Here is a 19,200-nt window from a genome sequence, read left to right as displayed (position 1 = left end):
ATCCGTTCTCATCTAAACTGGGGAGACTCTGAGGCAAAGAAGTCACTTACCGCCCATTCGACTTCTTCAAACGTGGATAAGATTTTCCTAGCTAGAAAAGCCTTGAGGGGCCGGAATAAGTGGTAGTCTGATGAAGCAAGGTTAGCAGAATGGGGGGAATGGGGCGCTATGTCCCAGCCTAACTCCACCAGTTTTTCATGGGTCTCCTTAGCTACATAGCGTCCAGCGTTATAGTTAAGGAGGTGCACCGAAGTTCGTCTCGGCCGTTTTTCTCGAAGGGCTGATGCGAGTTTTTGAATTACACTCTCTCTTTCCTCTGATTTCTTCAATCGGAGATAAATCCCGCTTAAAACGTTGAACACGTTCGAGCGCACTGCACGGAGTGCACGTGTAGTAACGCAACAGACAAAACTTTTGGAAAAGCGAATAAAAAAACAGAAACTGGAAGCGGATATAGAATCTGAAACAGCTACTACGTAATAACAGCTGTAAAAGAGTAGAGGTTAGTTTTCAAATATGCTATGACGGTGATGAGGCGTCAATTTTTTGCAGTAAAGGAACAAGCGCCAGGATATAATATAACATGATAATAATATAATATGCATATTATAATATGCGTATAAAAGTGAGTGAATTGTCCTTCAGTCTAAAAAGACGCATTGATTCCAATCCTAACTCATTATATTCCTAATTCCAAGAATTTAACATTAACACAAAGTTTTTAAATGAATTTCTTTGTGCTGTAGCCAATATTGTATAGTTCCTGAATTTCACACTTAATGAATGTCAGCGTGGAATATAAAGAAAAAAAGATGAAAGAGGGCAAATGCGTGGCAGGAGTAATAGAACGCCATAAAAGTGGCGTTCAACATTTAGAAAATAGCAGTAGTACAGAGTAACGGACGATGGCAATGGATTTGCTTTTAAATCATTTTTTATTTCATGATATCATTCCCATGCTTATATTCAACTCTGCCAATTTTCTTTCAATACTGAGTTAGATCTTTATTAACGCTCCATAAATATTTACAATTAAGAACGATAAGAACATTTAGGTGTAGAATTATCAGTAAGTAGATGGCACCACAGATTTTTAACACAGAGCATTAGTGACCATTGAAATGAGCACAGAATCATTCCGAATACTCCTGCCACGATTTCCTGAGAAAAAATCTCCATAATTACGTCTTCGTTAATGATGGAAACTGTTATACCAAATGAAGCGTCGAACTTCACAATAGATTTCGACATTCGCTGCAAGCTAAACGTCACTTGCCACAATAATAGACGCACGACTCTACTCATTGGGACAACAAGGTTCCTTCGCGTTCCTCTTCTTTCCGCACCTCTCATTTCCGAGGAGTACGTTAAGAGACGTGAATATTTTATCGATTCTTCTGAACGATCTGCGGTGCAGAAGGAATGACTGATCGCTATTTCCACACAACTACAGCGGAGGAGCTCATCCTCACTCTAGGGCCTTAAAGGCATCACCCCACGAATCTGAGGTGGTGCAGATTTCAGGTGGAGTATTCGTATACGGGATGGGAGACTATGGAGAGGGGGGTGATTCCCTCCATTTCTTCCTAATTGCCGTAAAAAACGGCCCAGAAGATGCGGCGCCGCACAAGGCTGGCGCGCTCCAATCCAACTATTTGTAGAAAATAGTGCGCCAGAACGCATGAAGCCGTATCTTCCGGGCCGTTTTTTACGGCAATTATAAAGAAATGGACTGAATCACTCCCCTCTCCGTAGTCTCCCATCTAGTATACGAATTCTCCACCTGAAATCCGTACCACCTCAGATTCGTGGAGTGATGCCTTTAAGAGCTGAGCACGATATCCCGTATACGAATAATCCACCGGAAATCCGTACCACCTCTGTGTGTTTATGTTATCACCACTGAACGTTATGTCCAGCTGTGTACATGTGTGCACACATTCGGTCTCCGACTTTTCGTATTGATTTTGCTACGTTCTTCTCTCACATGTGTCTAAAAAACTCTATGTTTATCACTATGACGCAAATTGCACTAAACCCGAAGTGTCCTACAGCAACATCTGGAGAAAGAGGATCACAGGTACAGTGGTAACACAAAGGATCTCCAACAGGACCAAGACCTTTGAAAATGGGTCTGAAATGGATGTATGTAATTGCGAGTGTGGGCGCAGCAGTGCTCAATTCCGTTATTCCCCTGAGAAGCGGTGTGAGACACTCCCTTAACTTTTACGAGGTCTGTTAGAATGCACCACTCTCGTGCACGCGCCGCGTCCACGAACGAGTGGTCGGAAATTGATGAGGCCTTCCCAGCACTCTATTTAAAAAAAACCTTCTAACGTACCTTACAGGAGTTCAATGTCTCCCATGGCATGATTGATCTATTAACTATCACAAATACGTTTTGAGTTGTGGCATCTGGTCAAAGTAAATGCCCCCTGAGTGAAATGACGTTGGTAATTTGTTGTAGAGTGGAGCGGAATGAACAAGACTACATTCTCCCTGTAGTGTAAGACGTTTGAACTGAGAGAGTAAGGAGCGTCAGATCTCTTCAAGGACTTTCAATTCAAATGGATTTTCATCAGAAGATCGTACGGCGTCTTTGTAGGTAGTTCATGGGTTTGATGCAAGATAGAAGAATAGCGGAACTTTTCTTGTCTGTTTTTTAACCCCTAGCCTTTTGTTTAACTAAGCATTCCTTTTTCAAACATTATAGCTTATTTTTCAGTTCCTTTCCTAAATCTTTATGTTTTCGTATGCGTTATGGTAACCTCTTCTTTTGATTCTCCTTTCTTCAAGTGTCCACGCACAAGAATAAGAAATCAGATGCAAACAATAACAGACCTGAAGTTGGTGGAAGAAATTTTGGTTTTTGTAGGACTTGTTTTGTTATTCCTCGGTTTCGTTTTCCTTCGTCATACTCATAACACAAAAATATTTTCAACAAATGTCTTCAATGCTACAACTACACGTTTTTAAGAGTGATGACATAAAAAATAAGGGTTTTGAAGAGGAAAAAACCTAACACATCAGTTAATTGATTTGTGAGGTTTTTTCCTCTTCAAAACTTAACTTTATCTTAAAGCTAAATCAACTCTCATTGAACCCAGAGCAGAACATATAGAGGGAAAACAGTTAGACCTTATAATTGTAAAAACCTACATGAATAGCTCTCTATTCGGCACCTTATCATTTTGTGGTCGCTTGTCTGGCAAATAAAAGACTGCGTCTTGATTTGGAATGAAAAAAGCGAGCCACCAGCCAAATGTAGAGGTAACCGCAGTAATTAGGAACGAATTGCACATCCTCGAAGCAACATAAATATCCATTGCTTCTGTGAAATTGGAAATCAGAACAGCCTACAAACGGAGAATTTTTAGCCATTGCAGCCTCAGAAAACGCCTTCCTGACATTTTCATTCCAGTTTCCTTGGTCCGCGATCATTTTTGACAGTTCCAGCATGAATTTTTGGTCGTCACCAAAAATCATAAACTGTGAAAGGTTCTGAAAATGTATAAGGGGAACCTTGAGGGATATCGGTTTAAGTTTTTCTATTAAGTTTTGTAAACTACCCTCCGTCTGGCAATACTGAATGCTGCATTCACCGTTGTCATCATATCGGTAGCTACTTTCATGCCGACAAAGTCTGTTCTCCGAATGTGGACGCACATCAAATTTGAGTATTTCCTGTTTGGAAAAATAAAGAATTTGGAAAAAATTTGCACCTTATTAGAAGAAGGCTGCACTAAAGAGTTCTCTCTCACTTCTTCAGAACATCGACGATCTTACTACCATTACGTTCCATATCCTTTGAGAACTGAAGAATTTCGCGAATTTCTGGGAGGTATTCTTCAAAGAATCGAGGGTTTTGTCCATACTTGAAGTTTAACAGCAAGTATTGATTGGTGTTGTTAGAAAACCTAAAATGATGGCTACGTCATTATCTATTAATGGGAATCCTAATTTATCAAAAGGAAAAAAAGACACCCAAATATCACACTAGAACCGCGCTTAGGCATTAGGGAGGTTCTTGTTAGGTCTAAAACTATCAGATTATCTAGTAGTGACAAGGTTGACGAATTTGTAGCCATTTCTCGTCATCTTGACAAAGCCATCACATCTTGTGACCTCCAAGATAGCTCCCTCTATCGCTCTTTCACTACCGGAGAATTTTTAGTCCAACACTCTAGACTCAATAGGGTTTGCATAATTACTAGTAAATCAGTGTGTTTACCACCTCCAACTGCAAGTCGGGTCAAAAAAAAATTATCTGTGTATTCTGTTTTGTACCTTCTGATAAAAACTCACAGCTTTGCTCCTAAGATCCTGCAACGTTCAAGGTAAGACCTATCATATGCTGCGTGAGAGGCCCTACAGACAGGATCCTTTGGTTCTTAAACATAGTGTTTGGTGCAACTGCTGAAATTCCAGCCCTTCTTACGAACACCCGTATGTCTTCAATCACTCAAATAACACACAGTTTAATAACTGAAGCGTAATTAATGTTTCGATGTTGAATAGTTCACAGTTTTGAGCTTTCAACTGAGCAGCAGAGGTCAATCAACTTGGAACTTCCGGGGAAGAGTTGATGGTTGTTCTGAGGGAATGTGTCAAATACACTCTCTTTAGATGGTCGGGCGAATATTTTGCACGAATCAGGGGTTTTGCCATCGGACAACTGTTAGCGCCAACGCTCGCCATTGTTTTCATAGCTAAAATTGAGGCACCGATTCGGTAAACACGACCTTTGCTTCATTGCCGATATATCGACGACTGTTTCCTTGTCTGCTCCTCTCAAGCAGAGGTGAACCATTGTTTCTATGTACTAAGTGAGGAGTTTGAGTATAAAAAAATTTGCTCGGGATAAACATTAAGGAGAATGGTTACACCTTGTCAATGTTAAAGGACGTATCTCAAACAGAACGCACAGGACAAAATCCAGTAATAAGAATATCCTGGCTCACTATCTTACTGTTCATCCCACACAGATCAGGAGATCGATAATGCAAAATATATTTCCTACAGCCACCTCCGTTTGCACTGGAAAAGAGAAACGACAAGAATCTACTGAGCTTGCTAGGAATTTTGCGGTCAATAACTGGTTTGTAGAAAGTACGCCTTTGTATACCGTTTATTTCCGATGAGGTTAGCGCGGCCGGCGGTGAGTGATAAAAGCTAATCTTAAAGAATCTGTTGCTATCGTGGAGCTCACAGTAGTAATTTTAGGCAAATTTCTATACGCATTTGTGTATATAAAAAAAAAAATTTTTTTTTTTTTTTTTTTCCCTGTAAAGACAAAACTAAGAGCAACAGCTAGGCCGATATTATTCAGTCAGAAAAAAAAAAAAAAAATTTTTTTTTTTTTTTTTTTGGGTGGTTTTTTTAAAAAAAAAATTTTAAAAAATAATAATATTTTTTTACCTTTGCTTGAGGTAATACTAAGCGAACCTAGTATTTACCTTAAGCAAGGGTCTGGAGGCATTTTGGATCCACTTCAAGAGCACGAAGATAAACCGCAAAGAGGAATACCTTTGCAATAGCCGGGAATTCGCGCCCTGTTTAAGGCTGATATTTAATTGCTGTAAGTCCCTCCACAACGGTTACCGCCTAGTGGCGTGGAGGACTGGGCGTCAACCGATGCACAGCGGAGGTTCGTCCTTCGCAGGGTCTCAACTGAAAAGAGTCGCACATGACTTCCGACTTTCGGAATGGAAGCCACTAAAGTAACACTGCTAAGATTCACCATCTTGAATGTAAAGGTGGCTCATCATATAGGTTGGGCGATGGTTGGTGAAAGCTATGCTGCCGTGGCAGGGTGCTTAGTTTGAAGAAAGGTCTTTTGCCACTCAGCAATTCCTGCCTAATACCTTCACACGGCCTGCCTCTAACGTCGACGATATGGCAGGTGAGAGGCGATCATATCTCAGGTTGCTGGACGTATATTACAAGGCACGCACACTGAACTCCACACGAGAAAGTGTAACATCGTCCTTTCCCGAGAATGAAAAACACTAAAAATATACGGTACCTCTATTCGTGAGAAGGTTCGTCAAATGTAGGCTTTTGTTTTGTTGTACATTGTATATGTTGAAGATTTGAAGAAGGAATGAAAATGGATGTTCCCTTGTCAAACTTTTCTAAAAAAATCATCTCATGACAGAATAGCACGGCGCACGAATACAATATAAAAATTGTCCACGTTAGAGTGCCATCCTTTTAGTGGTTCTTCTCAAAAATACGATAGACATGGAAAGAACATCTTATCAAAGAAGGAAAAAAAGTCGTTACAACGATTCGTACTAGACACCTTTCTCAAGGTACGGCACTGAGAGGAAAACGTGACTACGAGATCTGCTAGAGGATTAGTGCGAGGTTAAGCCCACGACAATGAAATTAAACCATTAAGGCTTATGTATCATCAATAGTGGTTAGTAGAATACTAAAAGCGTTCAGGAGATCTGAATAACAAAAATTAAACACACAAATAAAAGAGTTAAAAGCCAGGATTTTCTAGATGAAATATTACGGAAGTTTACCAATCTCTTATACGGATATACAGATTTTTGTAAGTTATAATACTCAACGCAACATTTTAACTTGCGTTTTAATAAAATACATACCTATCAATGAAAAATTTTATAAAAAGTGTAAACACGTTATTCTAGCTTTAAAATATTAAAGACATTCCGGATATTGATAAAAAACCTCAAAAGCTGGATTATTACCTACACCTTATGGTAACTATCTATATGAAAGCCTAATAACAATACTTAGGGTGATATGGATCTTCGAGGAGCAGATTCTATATATGAAAACACTTAAATAATTGAAGTAAAACAAATATCTTCCGATAATGATTGAAATCCTTAAAAACATACGTTTATGAGATTTTAACCTTGTTTTTTGTTTTTTTTGACAAAATGAGCAAAACATGCTAACAATTAAGAAGCAGGAAGAAAAGGGGAATAAGCAGAAAGAGGACATTACTACTGTGAGGACAGAGGAGTACAACTTGAAGGCTTCCAAATCGTGGAAACTTCGTCATACGTATACCTCGGACGTTCTATGAATATGGAAAACGACTTGAAGGAAGAACTGAATAGAATAATGAGAGCAGCATGGGCAGCATTCGCAGCCGTCAGGGAATCTACGGACCAACTGACGGACCAAGATCTTCGTGCCCGTCTGTTCGACTCGACAGTTCTTCCAGCGCTCTGTTACGCAGCGGAGACGTGGGCAGATACCGCTGCCACGTCTAGGAAGCTACTTACTACCCACAGAGCCCTTGAGGGATGTCTTCTGAAGTTTAAACGACGCACACAACACCTAGCCGGTCTTCGCAGCTCCGACTTCGCAACCCAGCGGAACATGTATCGAAAGCAAAACGTAGATGTGCCGGTCACGTCATGAAAAGAATCGACGATAATTGCACTAAAAGAACGCTAGAGTGGATCCCAAGAGATGCTAAACGCCCTCGAGGGAGACCGCCAACGAGATGCGGTGACGTGTTAGCTACACGGTTGGAACAGCTGAGAGCTCAGTTGGGTACGGCTCAAGGACCTCGTCAACGTCACTCACAAAACTTGAGAACATCTTGTATGACAATGGCAAGGGGAGAAAACGAGTGAAAGAGATGCTCGGGTATGCACGACCAGTGAAGACGGCGATCTAAGTATCTAAGCTAAGTAAGTAAGCCAACCGTCAGTCTTCTAGTAGTGGAGCTGTGGCAGGATGGTCATTCAATAAGATGATATATTCTCTTCTACTCGTAGCTATGAGCCCAACAGTAAACTTCGGACCTTCCTCGTTGGGCGGGTAGTACCTTTCATCGGATAGATCACGTTCGATCTCACCCCTTCAGACTCTGAAAAAGCCATTACGTTAGCCACAAATAAAAGATTATAGCAACTAAAGGAAGTAAATACCGAAATTACCTGAAATCACCATGCTGAGGATTATTGAAAATTGTACATGGAGAAATCGTGATTCTTCCAACCTAATGTTTTTCTCTATTCCTCTACTTAAAAGAAAGTGGAAAATTCACCTCAATGGGTCATCATAAGCACAGCAAGATCCAACGAAGTTTACTGTCGTTTGATTAACTCCATCCTACAAGAGAAGATAGCATCCATCATAGACTGTCTGTAGTTTATTTCTGATATTTTGAAATCTACTGATGACCGTAACTGAACAACCTGCGGCAAAAGAACGAAAAATAACAGCAAGGAAGAACTCCTAACCACAAAATATTTCATCAAAACTACGAAACAAATGTTGAAGTTAGGACCTTATCCTACGAATGCAAAATGACAAACATCAGAAGCGTTATGAAAAATGCACAAGGTTCAAAAATGAACAAAAAGGATGTGTGCATTGCCATCACAAACGAATTAGCCCCATTTAGAAACCAGCCTGAGCCTTAATCTATCGAAGGGAGGTAAGGTTCCTTATAAAAGCCCTTGTGAATAATGGTTGTGCTACGGTGTGGTCTGCTACTTATCATTTTATCACATGAGATAAGCGCTAGCCAACAGTTTAGTCACTGAAAATACAAAGCGTCCACGGATTTCCCTCACTGAAGGGATCAAAGCCGGTTAGTCGCGAGGCTACGTGGAATATCTGCAGGCGGCGTAATGGCGGATTGACCTCGGAAAGTGACTTTGTGAATGCACTGACTCAGGTGGATGTACTCCCTGTTCTGCAGTGATCGATGCATACGCATGAAGGTTCCCGCACGACAACTGTAATCACGTGACTGTAGGAGCAAGGGAGGTGGTTTAGAGTCACCTCCAAGAAATAAGCTCCATTTGCCCACTGTAGGAGGATGAAACGTTCTTCTAAAACTCAAGGGACTCAAGGGAATCTGCCCATACGTTTTAAAATTTTATGAAAGATACAGTAATAAGAGTCTCCTGATTCCGGAAGAAAGCCTGGTACGTTAGCGCCAGGAAGGACGGGGTTGTATGAATCACCTAGGGTACCGAAACAGAAAAGAACTATGATGACGATCTGTACATATTTTCTGTCTTGCATCGGAAGCGGCAATTGAAGATTTGATGATGCAGGCTAGGATAACTAGGTACGACGTCATCAAACTGACTGAGACGAGGTGACGCCACTCACTGAATGTCGTATATGAAACTGAAAAACAACTGTTCCTTTGGAAATGTGACAGTACAGCAGCTGATAAAGTTGGTGTACTCGTCAACACGAATATGGCAATAAAAATCCACCCTTTCGAACAAGTTACAACCCGAATCAGACGTTTACGGATGAGAAATTGTTGAACAACACCACCTTTGAGTATCTTCGTCGCATACACTCCGTCGCATACATACAAAAATCTGTACGGGATCGGACAGATTTTTGCGGGGAAGATTTTCTTTCACACACAAAAAATGAGAAAACCGCTAACGTCACTAAGCGAACTTCCAGAACCATCATCTTTGCTACTCTAGTCGGCTTTTAGAAAGATCCCGCCTGACAAAGTTGTCGACGAATATGATCGGCTTGAAGAAGATCTTCACTAGTGTACGAGAAAAGAGTCAGGAGTCTGAAAACCACCAAGTCCACCACCTGTCTCCAGAAACTCTACTGCTAATACGTCTTGGAGTTGCATTAGCTGCAGGCTACCATCTCTGCGAGCTCGAGGGATTGCAGGGAAGCTATAAAAGAGACGTCGAAGAGAGAAGAGCAGTAGTGTCGGTTAAACCAGCGGGGGCTAGTAAGATCAGTCGCTACGCCCGTTGTAATTCCCCAAATACAGCATCGATTAAAAGGGATAGAGGAGGTCATTTATAACTTCTGTACAGATCTCCACGACAGCCACGCTCATTTGCCTCCTAACCATCTGATGAAATATGGACATGTCATCCCAGAGATCCTCTTTTCCGAAGTCCGGCATGCCATGATACCGGTGAAGTATCGTTCTTCACTTGACATTCTCCGACAGAATCATGTCAGAACATCTGAAAAACCTACAGCCAGCCTTTATCAACACGCCTGCAAGGCTCTTCATTCGTTATGTTGTGTTATGTTATGTTATGTTGTGTTATGTTATGTTATGTTGTGTTATGTTATGTTATGTTACTATCGGAAAGTAATGTTCCTAAGCGATGGATAACCAGCAAGGCCGTGTTGTGGAATAAGGGCAATAAATAAGGGGGAATAAGGGACCCACATGGCAAAGGAAACTATCGGCCAATCTGCCTACTGTCTGTCATCTAAAATCCTTTCATAAGAGTAATCCAAACAGGATAGAAGGAAAATTAGATAAAAAACAGCAAAAGCAAGCAGAGTTTCGAAAAGGGTTCAGTACGATTGACCACACATACACGGTTTCAAAACTCATAGAACTATCGCGAGAGTGTAAGATGCCGGTTCACGACGGCTTTGAGCGTTCCGGCGTGCTATTTTCTACAACTAGTTCGATTGGACCGCGCCAGACTTGTGCAAGTGCCGCATCTTCCAGACCGTTTCTTATTAGGAAGTAATGGACGGAATTACCACCCCCCCCCCCTTTTTTTCCACTGTCCCGCATAAAAATATTCCACCTGAAATCTGTACCACCTCAGATTCGTGAGGTGATGCCTTTAGAGAAACCCTTCGATTTAGTTGAGCCTGAAGACTCCATACATAAATATACTTCGTGAGTTATACAACAACTTCACAACTTCACGACCAAAATTTCCCCATTCAAAAATAATGCCACAGCCGACGTGGCGAGAGGGATTCGTAGAGTGAGACAATCTCGGCCAAAATATTCAGTGCCATTATCAAGAACGCGATGCAAGAATTGAAATGGGATAACAAGATTGACTGTTGGCAGTTACACTATCTTTATTTCGCTGATAACATCCTTCTGATAATACCAAACATTAGTCAGGTAGAATGAATGCTGGCCGAATTCGATGAAATATGAAAAAATATCGGTCTTTCGTGGGAACAAACGGATGGGTTTCTGATGTCTGATTTGCGCTCAGTGGAAAGAATATATACAAATGTCCAGCTATGTATATCTATAGACTGAGTGATTAATACGATGAACGACCTAAATTCCGAGCTGGGCAAGAGGAAAAGAGAGGCTCGAAGAGCATATAAAGACATCGAAGTTGCAGTGAAGAGGGCTAAGAACATGCGTGCCTACCTTTTCAACAGCACCGTTCTTCTTGCTTTGACCTACGCTTCAGAAACCTGAGCGTTCCACAGCGAGGAAGAAAATGCGATGCAACATAAAACCTGCAACTTAAAGGGCGATGCTAGGAAAATCCCGCTTTACGCAAATGAAAGAAGGAATTCTATATTCACTTCCACGTCACCGATCGAACATAAGCGATGCTGAAGCATATTCCAAGGAAAATGAAATCAGGTATGCCGGACAAGCGATGCGTTTCAACGACAATCGTTGGACCAGAGTTGTGATTAAAAAAATACGATGGTTCTTGAGTCCCTCGCGAAAAGAGAAACCACTGGGCAACCTTTGCGAGCGACAGGAACAATTGGACGTATTTATTAATGCCTGCTAGAGCAAATCGATGAACAACGGGAGCACGGGTGATGGAAACCGTTTAACTGCTCTCTGTTCTGATGAAGGTTATAACTTCTAAATGTTAGTTAGTAATAAAGATCAATATCAATCTCAACTAAGGTAAAAGCAAACAAAAAGAAAGCTTGCTAATTGATGCAGAGCAAGTACGAACTACAGTGGTATCTAAGTCAACTTCCCGCTACTATCTCTGAGTTCTGCGCATACTACCTCTGAGCTTCAAACCAGAGCTGCTTCAGTGGCAGTCAGAAGATGTACTTGCGCCAAAATTTTGAAAAACTTAGGCTGTAGAAAGTATTCATGATTACCGTAGTTGGTGTCCCTTATACATTACTTGGATAATGACATTATTTCTGTAATCAAATAAGGTAATAAGGTAATCCTTACCTTAGCTAGAACATATGTCCCTCCCAAACGAGGAAACATATGGTTTATGTGCTGCAAATATTTCATGACGTGATCTCTCACTCCTTTCTCATAGGGTAAATAGTGTGTTCTATTCAGAGTTCTTGCGATTCCATAGCCAGAAATCAAGTGAAACAACTGAAAATGTTATGTTTGCAAAAGTATTCAGACTTTTATTCATATAATAAGTTGGCCGAGGAGTTTTTTGAAGTCGTTGCTTGAAAGTGTTATAAATTGCAAAAAACAAAATTACAAAAAACGGTATGAAACCTGACTTTTCCTCAAACCCTCAACAGCTACTCCATTTCACACTTTTTTCCTTTATGATCCAGTGTGAACGCTGAGAACACCAAACCGAAGAAGAATGCTGACAGGGGTGAACTGAGCAACCACAACATCGCAAACTATTGCAACCGCTTTAGGTAAAGGGGTTACAGTCTCAAAGAAAAAGTGGCGTCTGTCGTCCATCTATTCTCAACGTGAATTAACCGTGGCGTATGATGAACGCAGATCTCTTTCCATCTACGAAGGAGATGACTGGGGACGTACATAACATTGTCGAAATTGGACTTTAGAGGCTTGATCGATATGTGCTGTACTTACACCGGAAAGGGAAGAAATGTAAAACAAGATCTCGACGAATATGGCTGGACGTCCTCCTCCCTCATAGAGTTCAGGCTTGGAACCATCGGAATGCCACCCTCTCTAAGATCCTGTTCGTTATTTTTAGGAAGGGGCTTCAAGACTCGTGTCCAGGTGGAAAATGCACACTTCCTTTCTTATGTTCTTATTCTTATTTCTTCTTACGCACTTTCTTATGTTCTGGAAAGACGGCATGCCCATGCGCGTCCGAGGAAGGTAGTCTACTATGATGGTAAATACACTCATACACTCGATCTCCAATTTCTACCTGTAATGGAATTCTTACAGTTGGAGAAGTGTCCAAAAACATTTTAGCCAACGCAATCGATTTCAAAAGAAAATGTTGGGAAACGAGACGCGTCAGAGATGCATTCGATTTTTCGGCAGAAATCTTCACTAGCAAATAAATTAAGGTAAATAGTCAGTTAGTCATTCATATACAATAAACAATTAATCTGCGAAGCACCTATCTTATTCGCTCCCTTATCGGCAACGAAGGGATCAAAGATTTGGTGAGCATTAGGGCGTATTCGAACCTCCGATCGATCGTGCAGGCAGTGGAACCTCTAACCGACTGCGCTACACCCACCTCTCTTATCCGCCTCATGCTTGTAGTTATGTTATTTTTATTTGAATTAATATATCCATTGGAACCACGGATCTCTCTCATTAGACAGCAAAGTTAAGAGTCGGTTGGGATTTCCTCAACAGAGGGTTGCAAGGGGGATGATGAGAAAAGGAAAGCAGTAAAGAGAGTAAAGATAAAAGAAGGAGAAGGTAGTCGCTGCCAAATAATCTCATGTCAAGGTGTCTAAAATTCATTACTAATAATCTAATACGTAGTCCGGTGAGAGGACCGGACTTGAACAGGATAAGCCATCAGTGATGATTTTTCATTGATTGGTATTAGGACTCAAAGCATTTTCCATGGTAGTGTTGAGCGAGAAGAGGCATCTTCAGCGCGGGATAGAGATAATATTTGTCCAGAGTAGGCTCCACGAGTTGGCGGATAACGACACTTACGGTAAATTTCATGCAATACAATTTTGTGCGGTTGTAGAGACCAATTTTGCCTCAGAGTATACGGAATTTAATGTCTCTAAATCCCTCAATGTTTTTGAAACGTAATTGACAAGAATTCTCCCATTTTTGAATTTTCTCAACTAGCCTTCGAGAAAACCAAAACACCTACGTTCATCAAAATTTGCAGTCAAGGATTTTCTCTGATGCTCTATCGGAATCGAAACGAATTTTTAAACCCCACTATTGTAATTGCGCCGCGGGAAAAAGTGCAAAAGTTCGAACGTGTGACCTCTAACAAAGTCAGAACAATAACTCAGCCCGTCATTTACTGCAAAAACCTATTTCGCTTTGAAATATGTTGTAGAGGAATTTGTATTAGATGTTTATATTAGATCTCACTTTCACTTTTTTGCAAATTGCTTCTTGTTTTCCAAAAATAAGTTGGTGAGAAAAAAGAGATAAAAAGAAAGCACAAACGTTCCTCTACAAACGCATATTTGCCGTTCTAGGTTTCTTCTGCGCTGTCTCCTGAGTGTTTATCTTAACCCAACAAAATCTGACAAGTCCAACAGTCATTTTCAATAAGGGTTAGTGTTAATTGCTAAGGTCTCTCCCTAATCCCTAATCGCTGTAAATAATAATGTAAACACAATTTTGGAAAATTTTTGGGGGGAATGTTCTTCTCAATAGTTTTTTCCATTGTGCAAAAATCAAGATTCTAGCGGGAATCGAACTCTTGAACATTCATAATCAGTGTCGAATGAGAGAAATTTTGACGTCGAAAGCACGCTGAGAACTCCCTTATGTTTTCAACTCTGTACTGGCAAACTTCTAAATAATGCTGTGAGCTAGCGCTATTTACTAATAGCTGTCGTGTTATATATTATACTTATATTATACTTTGATCTATATATCATCATCTATATATCATATCAATTTGCTTCTTTTATTCTTTTTTTCCCAACTATGATACATGTTTGACTCTGCTACAGGAATCACAAATCAATCCGCGACGCGACTTGGCTCCCCAGGTGGCTCAGAGCTGGGTAATTGCAGACCAAAAGCTACCCCGTGTCTCTTCTGGAACGCAGGCAGATTCAGGGGCCGAGACGGCTATATGGAGTAGCCTTCAACGAGTACGCCCCATTTTTCCACTCTCCCACAAACCTCTGAGAATAGAATACAGCAACCTGCCCATGGATTTCAATATTATACGCCCGACGTAGTGACAAGCGGGAGGTTCTTGGTTTCGGAGGAAAGCCTGGTACGATGAAGACGGGGTTGCAGGAGTCATTTAGTCTTTTCAATAATATTCTTTTCAATACGTCGTAAGGTTCCCGAAGTGATACATGCTTAGAAGTGAGAGTGAAGAAGGGTGTTGAAGTGAGCAGGGAATATATTAATGCCCAAAATAGTGACTCTACACCAAGAGTTTCTCAGAAAATTGTTTGACCATCGAAACATCTATAAAACATACCTGATTCCCTAATCGACCCCAATTCAAATGGAATCCAACAAAGTTTTCGTACTTCTTGGTGTTATTCCTTTCTGTGAAGTACAGTTCACGTGAATACATCAGAAAGATAAAGCAGGTAAGTACTGTACAAGCAAAGATCCGTTTGCAGCACAAATTCATTTCCGTGAATTCTATTCCTTAAAAAAATAGAGTACTTGAAATACATTTCTGAAAGATACTTATTGAAAAAACAATAAAGCTGGAGAGCTATTATATGCACGTAAGGAATTATTCATTTGGAGAGTTACATGAAACTAAAAGAAAAACTCAAACAATAGTTTTGGTAATGAAGAGAAGCGAAGCTGTGGAGAGATGCACTGTGGATTGTGTATTGTGTTTGAATTCCCTGTAACATGCGCATTTCGTATGTATTGTACTAAAGGAAATCATGTGCAAAGAATAATAGGTCATTGCTTGGACGAGCAGCAAAAGAAGATGAATGAGTAGGTTCTTATACGGTTGTATTATCAAGAAATGTTACACTTCAGTTTGAAATTTCGCTTCGAGATCTTGCCTGTAGTTTTTTATTTTCTACATGACGTGTTATCAAATGGTTATCAAAAGCGACAATGAGTGACAGTGCAGTGTCATCTACTGTCACCTTTACCCGCTAATAAATTACCAAAACAGAATTTAAAAAAAAAAATTCATATCAACGTATAAAACGTCTATAATATATAAGGCTGGAGAGCAAGTCTTGTCACCATTCGTCATTTTTATACCTTATTTTTTTACTCAGCTTACAATAGAAATTATTCAATGATATAATCACATCAATTAATTACAGCAGTGTCCCACCTAATGGGTAGAGATCAGCATGGGTAGAGCAGCGATCCGTTCCCCTCAGAACAGGGGAGTGGTATTCTGAGGGGGCAAGGTTAGCAGAATAGGGAGGATGGGGCGCCGTGTCCCAGCCTAATTCCTCCAGTTTTTCATGGGTCTCCTTAGCTACATAGTAGCTAAGGAAACCATAGGGCTTAGTGTTGGAGGAGGTGCACCGAAGCTCGTCTCTGCCGTTTTTCCGAAAGGGCCTATGCGAGCTTCTGGAGCAGACTAGCGTATATGACACCGGTGACGGTGAGACCTTGTGGGAAGAGCTTATAACATAGCATTCCCTTCGAGTTCCAGTAGCAAAAAAGGAGACACTTCCTGGGGTAGAGGTCCAATTCGGCTTGCGTCGGCGGGTCTTCTCCTTGAGGATGTTCACGGTGCGCGTTAGAGTCGTAGAGGACCCAACTCTCATCTCCAGTAATAATATCTTGATTGATTGACAGATGGATATCCGGGTAAACCGGGTGTCCTTCATCAAGATGTGAGGGGTCCCAGCACGTTTCTGTAGCCAAGGGCCTGGAGGCGACTGAAGACTGTTAAATGGCTACATCCGAGTCTCGTCGCAAGAATACGGCTGTTGACCTCCGGATCCTCTTCGACAGGGTCGAGAATGGCAGTCTTCGACAGTGTGGGGGCGTCCCGACCGCGGGTTGTCTACGAAGTCGGTGTCTCCGCTTGCAAAGCAAGTGAACCGGCGCTTGATAGTCCTGATGGTAGTGGTGCCCTCGTTCAATCTGATGTTGTTGTTGCGAGCTGCTGCCGTTGCTCCAATGTCGCCACGCCATTCATGGAAGACGATAGCTCGAAGTTGCTCTTGCGTATTTGACATCGTGATTAAAGTAGGAAGGCCCCCGGCTATATATACCTATTGTGGAGAAGCTTGGAGAATGTTCTACAACTACAACACTTTACAGCATGGGTTGCACCCAGAAATGAAATCCTTTGGATATTTCGAAATATGGGTGACCAAACTTTCTGTCCAGCATAATACAATATACACGTAGTATTCAGTACATGATGTATGCTATATCTTCTTGATATTCATCCAAAAACTGCCGTGCAGAAGAGGAGGGGGCGCAATGCCGCCGAGTAATCATCGAAGAGGCAGTAATTGCAACCCGAGGTAGTTTGAGTTCATAATTGGAAAAGTGCTCGAGGAATGAAACTTCTATATCTCATCAAAATTTGTTGAGGGAAGTCACGAAGGATTCTTGCTCGTTTTTCCAACGTGATTTTGATTATTGTGTGAAATTGCGGTTTACCTTTACTTCGAACACTATGTTAACTACACACTATAAGTGAAGGATTTGGAGCTCAACTAAGATACAATTAACTTGATTGATTTAAACGGCAGGCGGATGTTGCGGCCTGACGCAGCTATCCTCGTCTTCGTCAGGGCATGTTCTCCTTGATCATAACCAAGCCCGTTATGTTCTATCTTCAGCTAGAGATTGCTTATAGTCTATCCATCCGTCGTTATTTCACAAATTACCAGAACTTTCGTCTTGATTGTAGTGCCTGTCAACGTCATTGTCCGCAGATTTTCTTTTGCCGGCTCCATCCAAAACTGTCTTTTACCAGGCTCTTTTCAATTACAATCTAGGAGCATCCTCAGGACAAATTGGACAAGATCAGACGGTCTCGACACAACGTGACCAATGAAGCGAAGACATTTTTTGTGACTCTGTACTTCAGAAGGATGGAGAACATGTTGATAAAATGCCATCGGCCGGTACACTGCTCTGATGGCTGCTTAGAATCTCGCTAACCCGCATCCACAGGCTGCAGCTAATTTCGATACAATGTTCAAAAGAGGTTGCAACTTCGCGCTGCTTTAGAGTGCAGAATGGCTAATTGCATTAGATTTGAACACACTTCGACCACTCTCCCGACGATGAACTCCCGAACTTTTTGTCTGCGGTATTGCCTTAACGACTCCTCAGCACTACATGGACGATGCGAAGAAATCACCGTGAATACAGCAAACATGTCGATCGACCAGGCAAAAGCCGACTTACTCGTCTCGCGTTTCTTCGCGATTTTCGATGATCCGCCCGAAAGCCATGCACGCTGCATGCTGAAGTGATATTCCTCGGTAATTCCTGGGCCCATGATGTACGTCTTCTTGTGGGAAGAATTATGATAACGTTTCAATTAAATTCAATTAATCTGTTCTTTCGTCAACCCATATTGAACGGTTCATGCTCGTCATCTCATGAATCCCAGAATGGGAATGAGATTCCAGCACTTCTGCGCTAACTTCTTTATCACCGCCAGGTTTTCCTTGCTTTATTTTTCTTATTTTCTGCGATGTAGCAATCTGTGCATGCAGATATCTCAAGTAATCTTGACAGAGAAGCTAGTGGGCACTCCACAGCGACCAACAGTTCAACGGATGATGTTGCCGGATGTTAGGAAACGGATGTTTGTTGCTTAAGATATAACGTCCTCAGGCATTTTGACTATCAGAATTGGAGGTACCGACAGCGTCCTGGACAACAACACTTTCTTGCAACATATTGGAAAATATTCCATATAACAGTACGAGATATACAGCTCACAGGCTCCCGGAGCATGTACTCAGATGTTTGATTGTGTTTAGTGAAAGCAGGTCCACCACGTGCGGTTGACAATCGGACTTGTATACTCACACAAAAATTAACAACAACATAATTATACAGTATGGTTAAGACATTTGCATCTCAAGAACTAATATTATCATGGAGGAAAAATAAAGCAAAGCAAAATTGAAGACAAAAAAAGAAGTTTCAAACTCATAACTTATGGCAACTCTTTTTCAGCAGGCCACTAAATCGTGCATATCCAGAAGCAGCACCGACACATCAGCAATATCTACAACAAAGAAGTGGAAAAAAAACCTTGAATAGAATCCGGCAAATTTCTAAGCTCTGATCATTATTATACAGTGGTGCAGAAGCATAACAAGGTTTTTTTTTTTTAATCAGGAGAACATCGTTTAGCCCTTTAGGTAGAGAAGGTTAGCAATCTGCAAACTTCAGTAAAGGAACTAGAGATTGGCGTGAAATTCAAAGTAATCTCATCGACATGATAAGAGAGTTCATAGATATGGTAAAAAACACACAAATATCTTTGTGGTCTTGCTGATTGAACTTCCAGTTTCAGCGTTGGAGTTTCTTAGAAAATATGAAGAAGAGGCACAACATATCCCCAGGTTTGTGCCCCTCAGATTAGATGCTACCTTCGTGATAGGGCTAAGTTA

The 19,200-nt window shown here is 41.2% G+C and overlaps 1 protein-coding gene across 2 annotated transcripts; it reads right to left on the bottom strand.

Annotated features, from left to right (window-relative positions):
* Nucleotides 1-1,133: 1,133 nt before the first annotated feature.
* Nucleotides 1,134-18,035, bottom strand: RB195_013605 (uncharacterized protein; the record flags this gene model as incomplete). 2 transcript variants are annotated; one of them, XM_064203510.1, is made up of 12 exons in its annotated part: nt 1,134-1,161; nt 3,160-3,356; nt 3,409-3,501; nt 3,570-3,684; nt 3,762-3,917; nt 8,042-8,106; nt 11,930-12,085; nt 15,090-15,160; nt 15,213-15,265; nt 15,402-15,474; nt 16,183-16,475; nt 16,604-16,788. In XM_064203510.1, the coding sequence occupies 12 exons, from the start codon at nt 16,786-16,788 to the stop codon at nt 1,134-1,136; spliced, it is 1,485 nt and encodes a 494-aa protein (XP_064059391.1). The 2 variants fall into 2 exon arrangements, with proteins under 2 accessions (XP_064059391.1, XP_064059390.1); XM_064203509.1 differs by lacking the exons at nt 15,402-15,474; nt 16,183-16,475; nt 16,604-16,788 and adding an exon at nt 17,978-18,035 and having other exon boundaries at nt 15,090-15,265.
* Nucleotides 18,036-19,200: the final 1,165 nt, after the last annotated feature.

Source organism: Necator americanus, chromosome V (assembly GCF_031761385.1).
Source record: "Necator americanus strain Aroian chromosome V, whole genome shotgun sequence".
Classification (NCBI taxonomy): domain Eukaryota; kingdom Metazoa; phylum Nematoda; class Chromadorea; order Rhabditida; family Ancylostomatidae; genus Necator; species Necator americanus.
The sequence above is the reverse complement of the archived record's forward strand: the minus strand, read 5'-3'. Positions and strand labels throughout refer to the sequence as shown.